We start from the raw sequence: 22307 nt of genomic DNA on the forward strand, positions 1-22307 counted from the left end.
GCTGAGCTGCCCGGCGGGAGCCGAGCTGCCCGAAGGCTGCTGAGCTGCGCAGGGCTGAGCCCGGCTGTCCAGCGGCGGCCGGGCAGAGTTTGCCCAGAGGGGGCAAGCCCAGCTGCCCAGAAGCGTTGGGGCTGCCGGGGCAGAGCGCGTTGGGGCAGCGCGCGTTGGGGCAGCGCGCTCCCTTATAAGGCAGGCGCTGACGTCAGGCGCACGGCTCGGCCGCCCGCGCCCTCGCTCATTGTTCGCGGGAGCGGCCGCGGCGCTCGCAGCGGCCCCGGCGCTCGCCGCGGCCCCGATGGCACCGCGCAGCGCCCCGCAGCACCCGCCCGCCCCGGAGTGCCACAGCCCCGCCGCGCAAGGTAAGGCACAGGGTGGGAAGCGAGCTGCGTCTGGCAAGCACTGGCGCTTCGGGCTTTTTCCCGTCGGGATACCTTCTTTTTTTAAAAGTCGCTTCCCAAAAGAAAAACAAACAGGGGTGAGAAACAGAAGCGATGAAATACCCCAAAACAGCACCGGGAGATCTAGAAGATGTCCGGTGAATAATATATAGGGTGACAATTTCAAGCGTTAAAAACCACTTTTGAAACAATTCCTGCGGAGGCAACAGACGCGGAATTAACGTAACATTAAAGAAGGAGAGAGTTACGAATTACACACACTTTCCAAATGGTCGGATAAAATCATGACTGCATTTAAAGCTGTGGAAGGAGTCCAACAGTATTGTAATATATTAGGTAGAGCTACTGCCTCTCTTTCTGCTGCATTTACATGCATATGCTATGTATTAGTAGACATGTACACACACGCGTCTCTAAGCGTTTACTGTACTTTTGGACAACTTTACTGTAGTTTTCAGAGCAATGTATAAACTGCCACATAGCATAGTCTTATTGCAAACTAATGTATGTCTAAAAGAAAGAATTGCAACTAGTTTAATTACTAACAAACTTTTCAACTCGTACACACTGCTTCCTTCTTCTGTGTCTTGCGTGCAAGTGTCAAATCACAAGAGGGCAGAACTGTCAGATTTTTATGAAAAAGACTTTTAAGCCTGGTCAAACACATGATGAGTGTGAGGATCAGAAAGCACACTGCTCTCTTCAAGGCTTATTCTGCAAGATGCTCAACAGTATTGCAGCTATTAACTCCAGAAAACAGGGAATGAAAAACAACTCTGACGAGGCACAAAGCAGCTTGAAAGATTAGACTTCAGTGTGTTTACAATTCACACCTGCGTAGTTTGCAAAATTACACTGTCCTCTCCCTTAATTAAGGGCCAAACCCTGTCAAATCTTTGTTCATAGGAACAGCTGCAATTAAGTCAATTGAACTGTCCTACTTGCAAATTGGAACTTCTGAGCAGGGCTCTTCAGAGTCCTATGTGTAATTTAAAAAGTTAGAAAAGTTAGACCTTGAGACCTTTAATTTTGAACTATTCTTACAGGTAAAACATGGTTTTGGGGTATGTTCTCCTTTTCCTTAGTACAAAAATAAATGCAATTTTAGGACAGAAGTAAGAGTTCTTCTTCCCTTTATTTGATGTTATAAATCCTGCAAAATCCTTGTTGAATTATATATTTAGGAAAAATCAAAGCTGGTACAAACAGATGCATTGTTATAGCATCATGCATTCACAGATTTAGAGGCTGAGCTAAAATATCTTCTGTGAACTTTTTCATAACTTTTTTTTTTTTTGCTTTAACCATGGGGAAAATATGAAGCAGTTATTTTCAACATGTTTCTAAAAATGTAAATATAAAGAGACATTTCATTTCAAATATAAGTATTAACCTGGCAACTAAATAAAAGTCACATCCATGTTTCCAATATATTCTTTTTTTAGTAACAAGCAAAGTTTATACCTCTGTTGAGAGAATCAGGGAAGAGGGCACTGTATAGTGTATATATAGAATGAAGAGAATCCTAGCAACCAGAACAAATGTAATTTCACAGTACAAAAACAATACCCCATATCAGTATCCTGAGCCCCTTAAAACGTCTTCTGCTCACTATTCTGTCATATCTGCAGAGTCCTCCCAGTTTAAAAATTATTAATTAGTTTTCTAAATATTCAGTGTCAAGTTATAAAGCAGAAAACTTAGCTATGTTGTGAACAGATGCATTAGGAACCAAAGTTAAGTGACAGTCGTGAAAAAGTGTATCTGAGTAGAAAGGATGAGCTGAAAAAGTTGGAAGACTACAATATGGCAAAGAAAAGATATTAACAGGAACGCTATGCATGCAATAAATTTGATAAAAGCCCTAAGTAGAAAAAAGAAAAAAGTCTCCCCATAGGTAAGATAAAATTTAAATCCAAATCCAGCAAAGAAGGGATTTCTATCACTGATTACTGCTTTAGCAGTATCTGAAGTACCATCTGTACTCTGAATACTGCTGGCCTAAAACAAATCATAACATCTATCAAAAGCCAGAGGTCTACATCTCATAGTCTGTCTTCCTCAGATTAAAAAGAAAACATTCTTCGCTTAATACTTACAGAACCAATTTTGCTCTCATTTATACTGGTAAAACTCCAAAATAATTAGATAGAGGCATAATGATTAAACTGTCTCACTGCTGTTCCCCCTCCCACCCCCCACCTCCCTATTACTCCTTTATTAGATCAGATTTCTTAACATGTTTTGGGTATTAATTGATTGCTATTCCTAATTTTAAGTTATTAAAATGCTGGTTTCTGTTAATTAAGAGTAAAAGAAGACAGTGAAAGAAAATAATAATCACATAACTCAAGTCTTAAACAACTGTATTTCATCTAAATTTTTATTTAGATGTTGTAATTTTTCACAACATCCAATGTGAAAACATTTTAAGAACAAATACACCCTCTAAAATGAAAGTCAGCTTCCTATCTAACTGCATTGACCCTTTGTTCCTTTCCCATCACTTCCCTTTCCTCCACTGACAAACATCTGCTGACAGCAGAATTTTTAGAGATTTGATCTAGAAGACAAAGGATAATTTCTATTCCCCATCAGTATTAGTAAAATCAAATTATTTCTTGTTTTGTGCTGAGCAACAAAATTTCTTACTATTTATCTAATACTATGATGAATTACCAATTTTGCACTTGTCATGGGATTTTAAAAAAAAGCCTGGTTTTACTCCCAGTTAGTTTCCCCTCTGTGGCATATCTTTAAAAACTGCTAGTTTTCTTCAGGAGCAATTCTTTACCACACTTACTTTGGCATGGGCAACTGAGCAACTACAGCTCCTCTGGACCTTTGCTATGAGCAGCTGTTCTCAAATTCTGGGTGTGGTACTACCTGAATAAAATTCATTTAAAAGGCTAAGTCAGAGTATCCTAAGGAGTTTACAATGTAGGAAGGCATATCTTTAAAAACCATTGTATAAAACTGTAGTTTTATTTTATTAATAGTTTTCCTCAACACTTTATCTTGTCAGCAAGATTTGAACTTAGAAACTGTCTTAGCAATAATTTTTAATTGCTTAGGGTTTTCAATCTATACTGAATAGATTCTGCCATGGCACCCTTAGGGTTTAGGTTGAGCTCCTTGATGTAGTTGAAAGCTTGATTAGTTCAACCATTCACTGAACTGTATTACTCAGCTCCAAGAAGGCAAAAATCATTGCTGAAAAATTCTAAATATAGTGCCCAGTCTTGTGATTTAAGTCAAGTAATGGACACTTTGACTCTTAACACCTCTCACTACATTATGCTGTTTATGAGGTTTGCTGTGTTTTCTGTTAGCAAGACAAAAATCACTTTGACTGCATGTCCAGTGCACCATGATGTTCCTGAAGTTCAGTAGCTGCACTCACTCACATCAATGCACCAATGGAGCACTCGGGCAGTTACAGCTCACTTCTGCAGTGTTCACAATTTCTAGCACAATGTATTTGAAGATTTTTCTGAGGCAGTCTGTAGCCACCAGTTAAAAACAGTACAAAAAACACCTCCCAGAGCAGTTCCTCACTAGGGCTGATGTGACTGTGAGGAGGTGAATGCTCATGCAAACAATAAATGCTGGCTGAACACCCAGCAACATCATCACAGAACCCTCCTTTAATAGCAAGATAGAAATATTGGGAGTGAAAGTTCTACCCAACCTTGCTACACAACATTTCCGCACAACTCAACACCTTAACCTCGGTCACCCAGGCTGCTAAGTGCACGGACTCTCTGCTTGTTGCTGCAGCTCGTTGTGCACATGATGATGATGTAACACAGCTGCCTGACTTCGGCCTCAGCCGGGCAGCTGACCACTGGGGCGGCTGCTGGGGCACAGCAGCAGGACTTGAGCCATTCCGCTTCATGCTGCGTGCTCAAAGCTGAGGAGCCAGAGCCCACAGCTGCCCAAACTTCCCAAAGCTTTATGGACGTACGTAGGTACACAAAGCTCTAGTGAACATGAAGGAAAACGCGGATGGGAAAAGATCCACTCCTGACAAAAAACACTCATCTTGCATACAAGTCAGGGATGTGAAACAATACATCAGACTTCATTATCCTTTATAGACTTCCAAAGGCTTGGGAAGCAACACAGCAATTGCAATTAAATGATGGATACAGTTCTTAAAATCTGCCTTAGACCTAATATTCAAAGCATTTTCTTTCCAATTCATTGCAGTCAGCTGACTTAAAACTTTGTCTTTTTTTATGAGAGGCACAAAGCTTATCTAGTGTTTGCATAGCAACTATCGCAATGACAGAGTGAGGGAATGAAGAAAAATTTTAAGAACTGAAGCAGCATGATACTACTGCCATAAAAACCCACATAAAACTGGCTGCTTAAAAATAGAAAGTAATGCACTCATAAAACTCACATTTTAATTATACATTGAATTTTAGCACATGGACAAAACTATCTAAGAGTTAAGTTTAAGCTGACTGAATTTTGTCAGCTTTCAATGGATTTAATCTTTCTTTGGTACAATTTATACAGCTTTCAGTCATTAGGTCTAATTACGAAGAAAATCGGTTTTGAAATTTTATCACATGTAAGTTTGGTCTACCTGAAACTAACATCACCCATCACATTCCCAAACATGATTCTATTCTACTTAGCCACAAAGAGGTTTCTCAGAAGAAACCTAATAAATGCTACCATTGTTTTTGTTTTCAACTTCAAAATGCTACGCCCTGGTCAAGCACATTCTACACCTCAGAAAAGCCATTCTGTTACCAAAAACATATCATACCGAAAAAAAAGGAGAGTGATTTATACTGGTCACTTGAACCTGAGGGTGTAACGATGCCACATTGGGGGCAGCCCCAATCTAAATATCTGAAATCTAAATATCTGAATATAAATATCTAATCTAAATATCTGAAACCCAGTATTTGAACACACAAACCTGGATGTAGGAAGGTGTGGAAAAAAATGGCAACGCTGAAGCGTTAATGCTTAAATCTGAAACATTTTTCTTAACTTGCAAAATACTATTATATACTCTTTCATGTAAAAAGTTTTTTTTTTTTTAATTAGCAGCTAAAAACTAAACTCCCAGACTAAACATTGAATTGTCTTTAATGAAAAGGCGACCAGAAACCTTGGCATGCCAAAACCTGTAAAATCTGTGTTTCTAAGGACAGGTGTGATATATAATGAGCACACAGGGCAGGGGAGGAAAGCTGTCTAGGATTGTAAATCTCCCTATTTCAGTCAGGATTCACTGGGTAAGAGGAGTCAGAAATCGACACTGCTAACATTTCATAACTTGAAAATGACCCTCTCGCACATCTAGATTAAAGCAGTTAACTAAACAATTTGCAAGCTGTGCTAGAGAGAACTCCTTTATTTTCACCATTTGAAACCACATTATAAATTAATGATAAAAGCTAAAATGTATTACATCAGAAACATACTGTGCATGAAAGCATGCTACAGCTCCTTCAGTGACATCTGAAATGAGAAACTATAACCTGAATACCACAGACCATCAACCAAGAGGCAAGAAGGGAGATTAAATAGGGCATGTAGCCAAATGTAGTCACATAATGATACTGAGTTATAAATCAGTTTGGGGTACACTAACAAGGCACAGAATGTTCAACTGAATTCACAGTTCCTTAAAGAACAAGGAACTCAAAGTCTTCATATGAAGGCACAAGGGAAGCCTGCATGCACGTGACCCTGCTATTTCCTAAAAAAGCCTTTTCCTATGACAGTTTTTTGAAAGGCAAAGAATGCTGGAAAACAACTAAAGATGGGAAAAGTAATTATATCTTTTGGGTTTAGGAAGACTGCTGAGACTAATTTTAAAAGAGTTTAAAAATCATTGATCACAGAAATGCTAGAACTAGTTAAATCCACTTTTTTCATCCCAATAATTTAGGGTTTTTTCACCCTAAGAAATAAAAAAATTATTTTACAAAGCAAGGAAGTTACTCCAGCTGCTGAACAATTAGCTCAAAAACCCAGAACACCACAATCACCCTAAACACTGCTATTGGCACTCTGAGTGGGTATACGACTAAAAGATCCAATTTCTTTTAACTCTTACACAGAGTATTTGATCTTTAACACAGTGTACAATCAAGGCTGCTCAAGGCTGCGCAAAAATGGAAAAATATTACTTCAACACATCATAATCAACAGACCTGAGAGTAAAAGACATTCTTCAGTTAAACAGTTCATTACAGGTGAAGAAGCTACTTAAACTACCATTTGCTATTGAACTGTGAATTAAATCTGTGAAGTAAACCTTGGTTAGAATCTGTGAAGTAAACCTTGGTTAGAATCTGTGAAGTAAACCTTGGTTAGAACTATAACTATCTAAAAAAATTCTCAAACTATCATCTTTAGGTCTCCAATGCAGCTTCCTGTCCAGTAATCTAAAGCAATGTGTTAGTACTCTTTGAAGAGGATCATTTTGGAGAAACCATGTAAACGTAAGTGCTGAACAACAGCACCTTTGCTCAGGATTAACATGTTTTAGACAAAACATTCATTGGTGCTGCACCTTTAGATAATTCAGCAAGTGCACCCAGATCTGTGTGGCCAGAGGCCCACTGGGAGAAAATACAACTTCCAAACACTTAGCAGGTTTACAACAGACAGCAAGATGAATTATCTGCCAGGTCACTACAGAGGCTCAGTACCTAGAACTGTATGCAGAAGCAATTTGTAGTGCCTAAGGAAAAGTTCCAGTACCATTTCCGGAGGTCACAGAGTGAAAACCAGGAAACTGGCAGGATTCTTCATCACCTGTAGCTTTGAAGTTCAGCTGGTTAACCCTGCCACAGTGCACTGCCACCATCTCTCTCACCTGTGCCTCCACCATGAAGTGTGGCCAAGCCCATCACAGAAAATGGCAACCCTCACATTAGCAGGTCTATGGGAAAAGATGAATATTTAGCTTCAAAACAAACTTCTGCTTGATATTAACGCTATTGCTGTTAACATTATTACTTACAGTCTTGGCTACCAGAAAAAGTTGCAACTGTATTAGCAAACCTGATAAAAGCATCAACTGCACTGTTTCATGCAATTTAGAATCAAGGCAAATTTAAATACCTCAAGCTAAATTTGCAGTAACAATTAAGATTTAAGTGTTCTGACAAAAAAGAAACGGAGTGCCACTCAAGCCCAGTTTCAAACAGTCTGATCTTATTAAACACGTACACAGAGCTTCTTCAGGAAATAAGCACACCAGAAAAAGGGCTTACTTTTGTCTGAGGATGGATGTATATAATAAAGATTTATGGGTATGAACAGAACCCTCAAGAAGTAATGGAATTTGAATCCTCCTGCAAAGCAGTGACACCACCTATATAATTTTGGAGGAATGTTTGTCTAATTGTTTACAACCAGATTTATTCCTCCAATAACTGGCAAACTCTCAGTCCTAACAGTGTCATTCAGTACTAAAGTATCTTTATTTAACTTACCATGTTTAATCTATGTAGTTTAAATCACAATTTCAGGACATAAATTCTTGTACACTGAGCATGAAGAATGCATATTAAAGTTTCCTAGACAAGTTGCACCTGTCTAGAAGCAAGTGGCCACTGAGCAGCTTATCCAGGGCTGGCTGCACGAGTAGAATGACTTCAGTTCAAAAGAATAAGTGAGCATGGCAGTATGGAAACTTCTAAATTTTACCACTGCTGATGACTGAGGCCATGGTTAGCATAAGAGATAGGCACAGTGCCTACTCTGCCCATGGATGAAAATTCAGCCCCAGACATTTATTTTTATATAAAATGTGTGTTAAAGTTGTTTTAGAGAACATCCAGTTCCTGTAAATGTTATGGGAAAATGACATTTACAACTAACTGGTCTCCTCTGAGTAACAAGATGTGGCTGAGTGCCATTTTCTGTCATACCAAAAATATTAACTAATTGAAGTTAAAAAAAGTTTGTATAAATTAGATCCTTGCACAATTATGCCCAATTCTGGTCAAGACAGGAACACCAGCACTGCCTCAGGTGCATGAACAGCAGAACAGCAACTATTTTCCCATTTGTGCCCCCCTTAAAAACAGTCCACTTTGAACCTACACACTATGATATGTTACATACAGAATACAAAAAAAAAAAAATCACAGGATTTATCTACAGAAATTGCTTAAAGAAAACTCAGACTGTTCTCTGAATATAAAACAGTATCATTAAATTGAAGCGTAAATATATGACTTAAGGGTTGCTAACTTACAGCGAGCTCAAGCAACAGACTGATTCAGAGAATCAGAACTTCTGCAAACTCCTCAATCAACTGAAGGGTGCAGAGTAAATAGCCAAGACAGTAACTCACACCTCCAAATTTTACTCTTCCAGCAACAGTAAACACAGCATGGCAGTGATAGTGGAGTAGTATTTGCCTTACTCAAACCACACACACGTGGCTGGGATCATCAGTCTAGCAGCAGCCTCACCAGAAGTATCCACAACCTGGGCAAGCTGCACTCTCTTGTTTGTGCCTGATCTCTCCATGGGGAGTGGGGGTGAAGACAGGCAGGGCTCCAAGGAACAGTTTTCAGGCACCGAGTTAACTCCTGGAACAGGTTTTCACTGGAAATCCTACCAGGAGGCTGCAACATTATCCATTCCTAGTACTGACACTGAATAGAAAGTGCAAACCCGTTCACCTGCCCACAGGGTAAGGGTGGATTAAGCCCTGACCTGTTTATCTCTGCAGTATTCAGTGTTTTATCACACTGGTGATTTTATAAACAGCTCAGTAACGGTGGTCAAGCAATAACATTCTAGCAGGAATAATGCTTAAAGTATGCACTTGAAACAAATCTCAGGTTCATAAAGACACACAATTCCTCCCATCAATTTAACTTGTTAGCATATAACATCAAATATCAAATGCAAACATTTCAATGACACCATTGTTTAAAAATCACAAATTATGAAAAACAGTAGTTGTCTTGTGTAATTACTGCACCTAAAGCCTATTTAGATTAATAATAATTCTTAACATCTGTTACAGTAAGTTAACTGTAACAGGAACAAGTTATCTGTTAACTGTAAGTTAACAGTGTTTATCCATTTTAATAAATCTGAGGATCAGGCACAAAATTTCACTTGTTAAAGATGAAGACAAGACAGAACCAGGACCTGGATTAGTAACTGAAAAGTTCTGCCTTAGTCTTATTGCTTTGACCCCTATACCACATCTCTTGTGGTTCATCTTTCCATTTCCTTCACAAAGCTTTCCATCTGCAAAACTATAATTTGCTGGCTGACGTAAATTTGAAGAGTTCCAAATTCTGGTGTTGCATCTGAAATTACTGGCTTTATTTTTGACTTTACAGGCAGTATGGTGGGAGACATTGAGAGAGTTGGGGGAGGAAGGGGAAGGTGGTAAATATGCACTATGGTAATATAAAAAAAAAAAATCCTGAATTATTAACTAACAAAACCTAAGTGCTCTTCCTGTGAGCTGGTTACCTTATTGAGGTATTTAGAGTCAGAACAGGAGAGGATTAAGTCATGCTGCATGCAGAATCATATGGCATTGAAATGCCAACAGTAGTGGATAATGACTTCAAAGAATACTTGACACAGTTGTTAAATCCAGAAAGAGGAAAGAAGAAAGCAGAGTGCATCTCAAAAGCAGTGCCACATCAGAGTCCAGCTCACGGTCCATTGTGCCATATTTTCTAATAAGCTGAATGCTGGGACCCAGTTTTTAAGGCTAACTTCAAGTGAAGCCCATTAATGTTATGGTCTTCTCAGGTTAGTGTTAATTTAAAATGTTTTCAGGATAAGGAGTCAAGTCAAAAAACAAACCAAACCAAAAACCTGCCAACAATTTAATAGGACAGTGTATTCTTCACTCCCAGCTCCCTATCATAATCTCAAACACTGCAGATGGTTGCCATTAGATTATAAATGAACATCAGAATTCATAATTTTCACACTGACATTCAAATTCTTATTGCCACAGAAAGCATTAATGCTTTCTACACAAGACTGATGTTTTGATAAGTGACTTCCAAGAACATCTAGATAAGGAAAGAATGTAATTCAAGATAAAAATTTTTTTTCTTAAACTGAGGTTTCATAATATAACAAAAATGAATTGCAGTGCTGAAGTAAAATTACTTGAACTGGAAGTTTATCTCATCTTAAATCTTAAAATAACCAATATAAATTTGTTTAAAGTTTCTCATACCATTTACTGTCACTGATTTTACCTCAGATTTTGCAACATTATGAGTGCAAATACTCCTGTGTCACCAGTAAGAATATTCAGCAGCTTAGTAGTTGTGAAATCATGGTCACAAACAATATCGTGTTCCAGAATAATTAATTTTTTAAGCATTATCTACATATGTTTACTCAGCATCACAGCTAAATACATCTGGTTATCCGTGCGAAATTTTGCCCGTTAACCCTGAACTGGCAATACCATTCATCTTCTATGACTTTTATTAGGACTTGTAAAGCAAGTCAACATTTGAAGCATCAGATAAAACAATAATTACTTTGTGATATTCTGTGGAGTAATAAGAACTCACAGTCCCCTCATTAAAATTTCTCATTTCATAAAATAAATTTCCTTATTGGGAAATTTGCCTTACACAGTCCCTTGCAGCTGAGACACCCTTTTTGAAGGTTTGTATCCTAGCATAAACAAATTCTTTGAAATTTACAGATGCAAATTAATGTAATGGAAAACAAATTTTAAAATAAGTATTCACATTCTGCTGGGAAGTGCTGACTGATTCAGATGAAGCCAGCAGATTACACAACATCTATGGTATGTTGTTGCTGCTGTAATTTCAAAGGCTTTCGACTTTCTTTATGACAGGAGAAAAAGAAGCATTAATAAAGATAATAGAGAGCCATAAAAAAAGCTGTAACATGTCTTCATAACAACTGCACATCGATAAACAGAACTGTAGGCAAAGCAAAAGCAAAAAAAGGCATAGCCCTCCCAAGACCAGAAATATGTTAACAAACACAAACTTTGTTTCAATGAGCTGTGGAAGGCACAGACTGGCTTTCTTACAAAAATCCGTATGTAACTGCACTGGTGTCAAAAAATTACAACAACGTGTAAAATATACCAGAAATGATGAAGCATGTTTCTTCTCTTATTAAAGGCCAGACCATGTCTTATTGCTAACTGGGAAGAGTGCCTCAGAGGAAAAGGCATGACTTCATCCACATTTAAGAGCTTTCAGCTTAAAGCTTTTACTTGCTTTGTACCAGGGGAAATTCAAGCATATGTCCAAAAACTTTAGAAGTAAGTCTCCCTTGTGTAATAACCTGTAGAACCTCTCATAAACCACGTCTTTGATCTGTAGAAGAGTAAAGAGCATAACCTAGTAAAAAATATGTATCTTTATGATTAAAAAAAAAAGAATCACAGAAATTAAAAATCACTATAATTTCTGAAGAATGGTCTGATACAGATATTGACAATATGTACATTAAAAACTCCACAACACTGGAAAGACAAAAGCTGAGGTTTACAAACCAGTACCTATTTCACTTGCATCCTCAGAAGACAGACAGCCTTTTCTACAGTTACCACTACAACACTGCTTAAATAAACAAAAAAGTCAAAAATTTTATTCTTATTATTCAAAGAATAACAACTCATTCCAGAACAAACTAAAAAAAAAAATTTAAAACAAAAGTGTTGCAATCTCAGCCTCCCATACATTCTTTGGTTTCTGTTAAACTCAAAGGAAAAGTCATCCCCTTAGAATACTGTAAAAACATAAATTAAACAAATCTCCATGTAATATATGCCACCCCAGGAAAATGGAAAGTCCCTCTTAAAAACAAAATGTTGTGACATGACACCAGGACAGTGAACTGTTATGGAACTCTCCACATCTTGTAGAGAATACAGTCATTATCTTGTCAAATATAATGTAGTGTAGCTGAAACTATATGCACTTGAAAAAATGAAGGAAAACAAGACAACACAATTGAATGCATGGTGTTAACACCAATAAACTGTAGCCTGCATACTGAGGGAAACAACAATGGACAGAGGAGGGCTGAGAAAAACAATTTCTTCCAGGAAATAAAGGAGCAGTTAACTGGTATTGCAAATAAGTACAATATTAAGCCACAATAAAGCAATAATTTATAACAGAAGCTCTGAAGTAATAAGACACTGCCCTGACTCTCTTTAACTACCTATCAGTCATGTTCATAAAAACAATTTTCAATGTCTGTTTTTGCTGGCCTCAATTCAGAAACAGTTGTTGCAGTCCTGTGAAGTCAACTGCTTAAGAGTTGTGTAAAAGCTTTATCTAAATTATATACCTACCTTTGCCCATTACAAAATTACATGATCATGAAATTTAGCTGGCAAAGAAAATTATTAAAAAAATTATTGGATAGGGGAGTGTCTGTTCTTTTTTAAAAATTATTATTTATTTAAGCCAATTTTTTTGACCTTTGCATATTTTCAGTAAAATTGCTCTCTCAGATACTCTGGATACTGTTCTTCAGGAAGACAGTATATTGGATGAAGTTAACACAAAGTATTTTTACACTATCACCAAAGTCACTAAGTACTATTATCAGTTAAAGCACTTCTTTAAGCACATGACTTCTTAATTCAGATACTATACATGACCAAGCACTGACCCACAGAACTCAGGTTCCAAAAAAAAAAAAAAAGCCCTGACCAAAATTAAGCAGTTAATTTAAGAACACAAGCAAACAAATAACACCAAAACCCCCAAACATTTTAGGGTCCTCTTTCATTCCTAAGTGCGTATGTGCAGACACAGTCACTGACCTACTGAACCATGAAACAGGAACCCAGCAGCCAAGGAAAATTCTTTGCAAATATTAACAGACTTCCAGTTAACTTCTTAAAATATCAATCTTTATCCAAGAAATCACTATCTATTCAGCAGTGTTGTGGGATTTTCTGTATAGGAATATATAACTAAGCAAACAGTTATCAAAAGCAAGTGAAAAAACTTAATGACACAGTATCAAAAAATATACCATGCTTAATACATTCCTTTTTTCTTTCTAGAAACACATTAAAATCATTTAACTCCTAGTTGCTGAGCTATACTCTTAACTTCAATCAAGTGATTTTATAGTAGTATTTTTTTAAAAATGAAACGTATCTCAGTTATTACAAATATTTGCTTGTGAGTCTGTTTGAATGTTAAAACTGCACTTTGTCTTTTGAATGAAGGAATAATTTTTAAATACCCAAAGTCTTTAGGCATGATGAAAGAAACAGACTCTCTTGAAAATCTTTACACAACAATCCAGGTAACAAGAAATAAAGGGACTTCTGTTCAAAAAGCCCAGGCAACACAGACTTCATCAGACTTGACTTGATTGTCAACTCATTTTATTCATTATTTATGCTCAATCATCTACTTGAATCATAAAAAAAATTTAGACAGCATCTCTATGTAAATTACAATTGTTTGTTACTATTTGGCATAAGAGCTTCTTTCCAAAACAGTGTAAGAGGCATGACTTCCTGGATCATTAAGACTTTCACTTGGCCAGAAAGACATCAACTAGTTAATATGGAAGTGTTGGGTAAAAGCACCGATTACCAAAGGTATTAATGACCACAGCTAAATCTGCCTTAAAAAATAAATTACAGTGAAGCAAGCAATAAATCAAGTGCTAGTAAGTCCAAGTAACCATATTAGTATGTCTTAACTTCATGCACACACAAAATCTGAGTTCATTCCAAATGAAATTGTTAGTTGTGCTTCTGTTATGGTTTTATAGCTATGGCAACGGTAAATCATCAATTGAACTTCACTACTAAAGCATTCAGAGACAAGGGTGGGGAGGGAAAAAAGATTTTTACACTGAAAAGAATTAGAACTGAAAGTAGCACTGAAGAGGGGACAGAAGTTTATGTACCATGGACACAGTGAAAAGCTGCCTTTGAGATGTACAGTCCTCCCCCCATTAGTTGTTCTGTCAACCAGCAGCATTCCTTCAAACTCATTTCACAAAGCTCTCCCTCTCCATTTATACATTTTCATATCTGTTTCCCCTATTATGTTAATTGACTGTTGTACAGAATTTGTGACTGCTTCAAGTCTTTTATATTTATGGCTATTTCCCATTCTGTTAATTTTGCATACAAAGCATTTCAACATAGTGCAACTTAGGCACTAGAGTAGAAACAGTAGGGACTATGAAGATGTTATAAGAAATTTTATTGTTAGGGATTTCTATATAACATCACCACCATCAGACAAATCCAGTGGACACTAGTACAATGATGAGGGCTTCCTCTCTGTGCAGGAAAATTACATTGCTTCCAGAGGGGATGCTGCTGAGGCAGCCTACTGCCCAGGAATAGATGCCTTCAGTCAGTCAACAGCTCATTAAAGCTGTGCAAAGGAGACTCTTATCTAAGCTCTTCCTGAACTAAAGGGGAGGCTGAGACAGGACCTTGTCAGTGGGAAGCTGTAAAGGCTCATCACTTGGACGTGGACATCACAAGAGTGACCCCAGACAAGTGTGGAACAGGAATCCTATGTCTCAGCAGCAGCTTCTAGACAGCTGTCATCATATTTCAGAGGTGGGGGGGAATAAAGTTACATGGGTGCCTAAAAAGTAATTTTGTACAAGTACAGTTTGGATAACAGGATCTATCCAACTTGAGTCTGTACCATTCTTATGAATGACATACAAATTCTAATTCTTTGTGACTTCAACCTAGGCTTTTCAGATTCTTGTTTAATACCAGAATATATTTATCTTAACTGTAGGAAAAATGTAATTGGAAGGAAACATATGTTCTGGCCAAACCTAATCATACTTTAGATTAACTCCACAAGCATCTCTTTGACAAAGCAACATCCACAAAAGAACCTAAGAAGTTGAGGTATTTGGAGGTTTCTTAGGATCTTACATAAACAAATGCATGTTATCCCAAGTCTCTTGCTAATTAAGTATGTTGCATTCCCAAAAAGACTGAGTATTAACATAAACTTGTAGAACTAGTTTTGGAAAATCATCATGAAAACCTTCAAGAATCATGTAAAAGCAGGGATGCACTGAGGCATATCTGCAAATCCAGGCCTAACACACATTAAGACATTTGGGCTTTGTTAAGTTCAAAAGGCACAACTGAATGCCTGTTTATCTGCTGACTGCATTTGTGTGTGTGTGTGTGTGTGTTTGATACGAAGTCACAAGCCTGCACTTTCATTAAGGACACTTACCTCATTTTGCTCTGCTGTGCTGCTTAGGAATTCACATTAGGCAGCCTAACTGCCCAATGTGGCTACATTTCCTTCAAATACTCAAAAATGTCCTTAAGGTTTAATTGTTAAATATTAGGATGGTTTTTAAGTAACAAAGCTAGGAGTTTTATGATGCTGTAAATTATATCTGCCCTTGAGGGCTGCACTGACCTAACTTCTTAAGCATTATAATAATAACATTTCTTTAAAAAAAAAGCACAACACACACAAAAAACAAAAAAAAAAAAACTTGCACGCGCATACCCGGCCTCAGCAAACAGCTGAGAGAAGTGCAGTTCCAGTGCAGAATAACAAAATAGTTTTGTTGCACTGATCCCTGTTGAAATTTGAAAATGTAATTAAAGATGCACAGTAACTGAAGTTGCTGAGTCTGATCATGCTGAAGTGTTCATTACAAAAGAACTTCTGAATTGGAAGTAAGGCCAGTGGGCACTTCCAAATAATGCTTCAAGGAGAGGTCTGCTTATAGTTACAAGTGGATGTTCATGGACATTTGGCAGAAATATAGTAATATTTCAAGTGTGTTTTTAAATGCCCACTAAAATGGCTTCAAAATACAATATTATTTCCTCCCACAGACTGAAAAAGCTTCTTGAACAAGAGACAGTATATCAGGCAAAAAAAGAAAAGGAAAACAACAAGAAAATATCTAAACTGAAAGAAGAATTGACTAAACTGAAATCCTTTGCTTTAATGGTGGTGGATGAACAGCAAAGACTCACTGAGCAGTTGAATCAACAAAGTAAAAAAATTCAAGAATTAACCACTTCTACAGAACAAGCACACGAAAAGCTGACTTTTGCTGAAGCAAAAATTCAAGAAGAGAAACAGAAATCCAGCAGGCTGGAGGCTGAAGTTCACTCCCAGAGCAGTAAGATTTCCCAAGACCAAGAAGAAATGATGGCCAAACTAACCAATGAAGACAGTCAGAACCGCCAGCTCCGGCTCAAATTAACGTCTCTGAGCCGGCAAATCGATGAGCTGGAAGAGACCAACAAATCTTTGCGAAAGGCAGAAGAAGAACTGCAAGACCTAAGGGATAAGATAAATAAGGGGGAGTGTGGGAACGCTGCACTTATGACTGAAGTAGAAGAGCTACGGAAAAGACTGCTGGAGATGGAAGGAAAAGATGAAGAGCTCACAAAAATGGAAGACCAGTGCAGAGAACTTAATAGAAAGTTAGAAAAAGAAGCATCACAGAGCAAGAACCTTAAAGGGGAAGTAGATAAACTTAATAAAAGAATTATGGAGCTGGAGAAACTAGAAGATGCTTTCAACAAGAGTAAACAGGAATGTTACTCCCTGAAATGCAGCCTAGAAAGAGAAAAAAATTTAACAAAGCAGTTGTCCCATGAGCTTGATGGTTTAAAAGCTAGAGTTGGCGAGCTTGAAGCAATTGAAAGCAAGTTAGAAAAAACTGAGTTTACACTTAAAGAAGATTTAACAAAGCTGAAGAGTTTAACAGTGATGCTTGTGGATGAAAGAAAAACTATGGGTGAAAAAATAAAGCAAACAGAAGAAAAGCTGCAAGCTGCAACTTCTCAGCTTCAGGTGGAACAAAATAAAGTGATGTCAGTTACAGAAAAGCTGATGGAGGAAAGTAAAAAGGCACTGAAATCAAAATCTGATGCAGAGGAAAAAATGTCCAGTGTTACAAAAGAAAGAGATGAACTGAAAAACAAACTCAAAGCAGAGGAGGAGAAAGGAAGTGATCTTGTTTCCAAAGTGAATATTCTAAGTAAAAGACTTCAGTCTCTGGAAGATGTTGAAAAAGAGTTTCTTAAAAGTAAACGTAAGGAGAATACTAGATCTAGCACCTCCCTGCAGCAGGAAAACAACATAATCAAAGAGCTTTCTCAAGAAGTTGAGAGGCTTAAGCAGAAGCTCAATGAAATGAAGTCAGTAGAAGATGATCTTATGAAAACTGAAGATGAATTTGAGTCTCTAGAACGAAAATATGTCAGTGAACAGGACAGAGCCAAGCTCCTCTCAGAGGAGTTGGAGGCTGTGAAAATGGAATTGGCCAGGTATAAATTAACGGAAAAGGCAGAGTCCAGTCAGGAGCGCCTTTTTAAGAAACTCAAAGAAGAGGAAGCTAAATCGAGTCACCTTTCCAGAGAAGTAGATGCACTGAAAGAGAAAGTTCATGAATACGTGGCAGCAGAAGACCTAATCTGTCACCTGCGAGGTGATCACACAGTCTTACAGAATAAACTCCTCCAGCAAGAAAACAAAAACAGGGAGTTAGCAAGAGAAATGGAAAACCTCACTAAAGAACTGGAGAAGTACAGATCCTTCAGCAAGAACACCAGGCCTGGTCTCAATGGAAAGAAAATTCCAGATGTGCAAGTTTTTTCTAAAGAAATCCAAACTGATTCAGCAGACAATGAACCACCTGATTACAAAACCCTCATGCCTTTAGAGCATATGGTCACAAATGGGCAGCTCTATGAAGACAGCAGTAATGAGGAGGAACAAACAGTGTCTTTCAAAAGCAACTCATCCACCGCAAATGCTGCAAACAAAAAATTATGGATCCCTTGGATGAAGTCCAAAGAGAGCCACCCTCAAAATGGAAAGATACACACAAAGCAAAATGGAAACTGTGCACAGACTGGAGATCTAGTGCTAAGCCATACACCTGGCCAACCCCTTCACATAAAAGTCACTCCAGACCATGGACAGAACACAGCAACCCTTGAAATAACCAGTCCTACCACTGAAAGCCCTCACTCCTACACAAGCACAGCAGTTATACCCAACTGTGGCACTCCAAAGCAAAGAATAACCATTATTCAAAACGCCTCCTTAACACCCATAAAATCAAAAGCAGGAGAAGGTTACGTGACCCCAGAGCATGTAATTTCACCTATTACTATGACTACTACTTTTGCAAGATCTCAAACTCCTGAATCGTGTGGTTCTTTAACTCCTGAAAGAACAATGTCCCCTTTGGCTTTGCCCAGCTCAAGTTCTCAGGAACAAACCCTCTCCTCGGAGCCTTTGGAAATGGGAGCCAAGCACGCTGTCTTTAGAGTATCCCCAGACAGGCAGTCATCGTGGCAGTTTCAGAGATCCAACAGTACAGGATCAAGTGTAATAACTACTGAGGATAACAAAATCCACATTCATTTAGGAAGTCCTTATGTCCAAGCTCTCACCACTTCCAAGCCCATCAGCCCTTGCAATGCAGTGCAAGACAACAGAACTCCAGCACTAGCTAATGGCCTACCCACTAAGCCTACCAATAAAATCACCAGCAGTATTACTATCACACCAACAGCCACTCCTCTTCCACGGCAATCACAAATTACAGTAAGTAATGTCTATAACTGACCCCATCCATGCTGACACCCTTACCAGCAACCCATCCTGTTTTTCATCCCAGCAAGAATTATTTGGAACAGCCTCTTTACTTTGGGAAAGATCTGTGCATGAACTATACAACAGTATATGGAACTAACGTTAAGTTTTGCCTGCTTAGTGTTATCAAGTGTGCACTTACTGTATATCTTCTCATTGAAATACAGTTATGTAAAATATTTAGTCTTGCACTTGTATAAATGCATCTTTATGTATTGCCATTTTCAAAATAACTCACATTACTTTTGACTGCAACTTGCCTTGGTAAAATATTTTAACATTACAAAAGAACAGTAAATAATTGATTATTTTCATCATTGCTTGCTGAATATTTTTTGTTTGTTATGTGTGGTTTGTATTTTTTCTGCATGTATGGTAGAATTTGAATTAAGTCTTAATACTGCCTGCTATCTTCAGATAAGACTTGTTTCATTATCTTCCCTGCTATTTCCCAATTTCTTCTAGTCCTCTCATTTCAGGTAATTATCACTACATCACACACAAAATATTATGTATTGTATAATAGTGTTTGGTTAAAACTCTTTTCAAATCTCCCCGCAAACTTCGCTTGTAAGTGAACCGAGTTCAGAAGCTTGTATCACGAAGTCATTATCTCCAAACAAGGTTTTTTTTCCAATATAACAGAAAAACTGCAATCATTTAGGTATGCTGTAAAACAAGAAACAGCAACATTTCTATTTCTAAACAATAACTCAGGAGAATAGATTTACACACAATATTCAAATTTCATCTAAGTCCTAGCCACAAAATCTGACAAACAGTATACATCACACAAGTACACTGAAGAAGAAACAAGATTACCGAACTATGGCATACCTTCATGTTTTTCACTTCATAAGACAAAGAAAGCTTGGTAGGAGCACTAAGATGCAATACCAGATCAGGTCTGCAAACATGCAGGCCTCTGGGTCTGGGACAAATAGGAGTGCCACACAGAATGGACAAAGCAGGTTAAGGAATTTCAGTGACAATTACAGCGTTTGTGCCTAGGAAAAGCACAGAAATGTAATGTGCCAAACAGTCAATTTTAATGTCACATGAAATATTGCTGGTGGTGGAGCAGCTTCACATACAAAGTAAATCAGTCCAGAAGATCTGGAATGCACTTTCAAACTCCTCTTTTTCACAAAAGCTGTACACTCCAAATCTGAATTGTAACAACTGTTCTTATTCTAAAAAGTTAAATGCCCATAAATTTGATGCTTTCAGGTGGTAGTATGTATTATTTTTTAAAAAATTAAAAACTGCATCCTCCTTATCAACAAGGAAGTTTGCAAGTAAGCAGAAAGTCCCTATTCACTAAAACCATATCTTTATTCTGCCTATATTCCCCAGAGGAAAAAACTGTTTCTGCAGTATAACTTAGCAACGGATTCAGCAAAGAACTTTGGCCCATGATCTCACATAACAAGGGGACTTTATCATTTTAAGTCCTTTTGATTGACAGAAATTAGATGTTTATAACTGTAGATAATAACTGCTTTTAGAACAGTTTCTATTGAAAAGCAAAGTCCACTGCCCATATACACCTTTTTTTCAGTAAACAGTGGGAAGAAAAAAAAAATACTGAGTTATATAAGATATGTGATAGAAATGGATAATAATATATGTATTACAGCTCAACAATGGCAATTTCAAAAAGACAAATTGTGTGTGGACCTGCACAGCCCCAGCTTATATAACCTGGTCCTTCTTTCTTTTTTTGTCTCACAATCTCCATGGCTGCCCAAGTGAGTTCTGACCAAGACCTGGGTCAGAAGGAGTACACAGTCTTGTTCTGCAAAGCAAACTTTGACTCGCATCTACCTCAGCAAAAGTTGCTGATGAAGACAGCAGCCAGAACTCAGGCAAAGTAAAATCATAACATTTTTAGAGCATGTTAACTATACGAACAAGTTACCTAATTACATTCAGGCTGCACATTCTCAACTGCAGGGCTCAGTTAAGAGCCCAAAAATCAGTACCTCCCAAATACATTTGCTGCACTTCTGTTCTTTAGGATACTGCATATCCTGCTGATCTATACCCAAGATCTCTGCAGGAACACATTACAAGCATGGCACTGAGTAACTGCGTCCAAAGTAGCCACTTGCCAGCATACTAACAGACACCAAATTCTCCAAAAATTCAAGTACTAATGCTTGTCCTCCAGAGACAATTTTCTTCAGTTAGACCTAAAAAACCTGGAGGAAAAAAAATTTCAGATCTACCTTCAAAAATACACAGAAATGTGTTGATCATTGACCACCTGGACATCTATTAGAATATCTTATAAAAGAAAAGTACAAATAAGGGCATAGCAATAAGCACACAGAGTCCTTGGACAATTACCAAGCTATTATGAATAAGGAAGTTCAGTCTTTAAAGCTAGATCTGAATACAAAACCCAGATGAAAGTTCACACCATTTATAATTATTTAACAGGACAGTACTTTTGTCCCTGTCCTACAACATAATGATTGTCATAGTGATTTATCAGTAACTGTCTAATTAACAAAAGACAAAGGAAGCAGCCACTTATGCCCATTAACTCCTAAGTAAGAAGCATCAGCACTGCCTGGAAATGAAATTGCTACATTTCCTGAAAACACACCTTGATTAAGGGATGCTTACATTCCCCTACTTATGAAATAACCTCTGTGTAGATTTAACTGACTTCACAGCAAAATTTTTGTCAGTCTTTCCAAGAGATAAATATATCAAATAATTATTTTTGCCTGAAAATAAGATTTGCACAATGAAACAGGTTTGTTCAGTTTGAATTCCCAAGATCAATTTCAAAGCAGAGAAAATAAGCACCTGGATGTATCCAGCTGAGAGCTGAAACTTAATTGTTTAAACAGAAAGAATTTAGCTGTAATTTTATCATAAAATAGCAAACAGAAAGCATAGCTTAAGGAGTAAAATTATTGATTTACAAATTAATCTTGAGTTGTTCAAATCATCACTCCATATTTCAAAGTATTTCCATTTTGCTGAGTGGGAATAGCCACCTGCTTCCTTGGCAGACAATAAGAAAACAGCAGAGCAAGAAGAAAATTTGAATAAATTATCTGCACATTGATTCAAACAGTCTAAAACAAAAACATCAAGCACAATCATATTAAAATTCGACAAGTAAGGCAGCTTTTCTAGGATTTCAACTACTCTGTAAGTGGTAAGTATTGCTGTTAATTTGGAGGCTGAGACACTTTTGCTTTCAGCAGTTGCTCAAAAGCCTGACAGGTATTTAATGGTTCATTGAAATATT

At 37.5% G+C, this 22307-nt stretch overlaps 2 protein-coding genes across 8 annotated transcripts in view; one reads left to right on the top strand and one right to left on the bottom strand.

The window, feature by feature from the left end:
- Positions 1-22307, bottom strand: part of CMSS1 (cms1 ribosomal small subunit homolog) — a 217674-nt gene that overhangs the window by 179626 nt on the left and 15741 nt on the right. The gene's annotated exons all lie outside the window — the stretch shown is intronic.
- FILIP1L (filamin A interacting protein 1 like) overlaps positions 1-22307 on the top strand; it is a 183655-nt gene that overhangs the window by 148200 nt on the left and 13148 nt on the right. For 2 of the 3 annotated variants that reach the window (XM_021545501.4, XM_021545499.4), the window contains exon 7: positions 16252-18988. In XM_021545501.4, coding sequence (XP_021401176.3) covers positions 16252-18988 — 2737 coding nt within the window. Of the gene's footprint in view, positions 1-237; positions 360-16251; positions 19354-22307 lie in introns of those variants that run through there. The other variant, XM_021545503.4, reaches the window with a different exon arrangement.

The sequence above is a fragment of the Lonchura striata genome, chromosome 1, assembly GCF_050655825.1.
Source record: "Lonchura striata isolate lonStrDom1 chromosome 1, ASM5065582v1, whole genome shotgun sequence".
NCBI classification, from domain to species: Eukaryota; Metazoa; Chordata; class Aves; order Passeriformes; family Estrildidae; genus Lonchura; species Lonchura striata.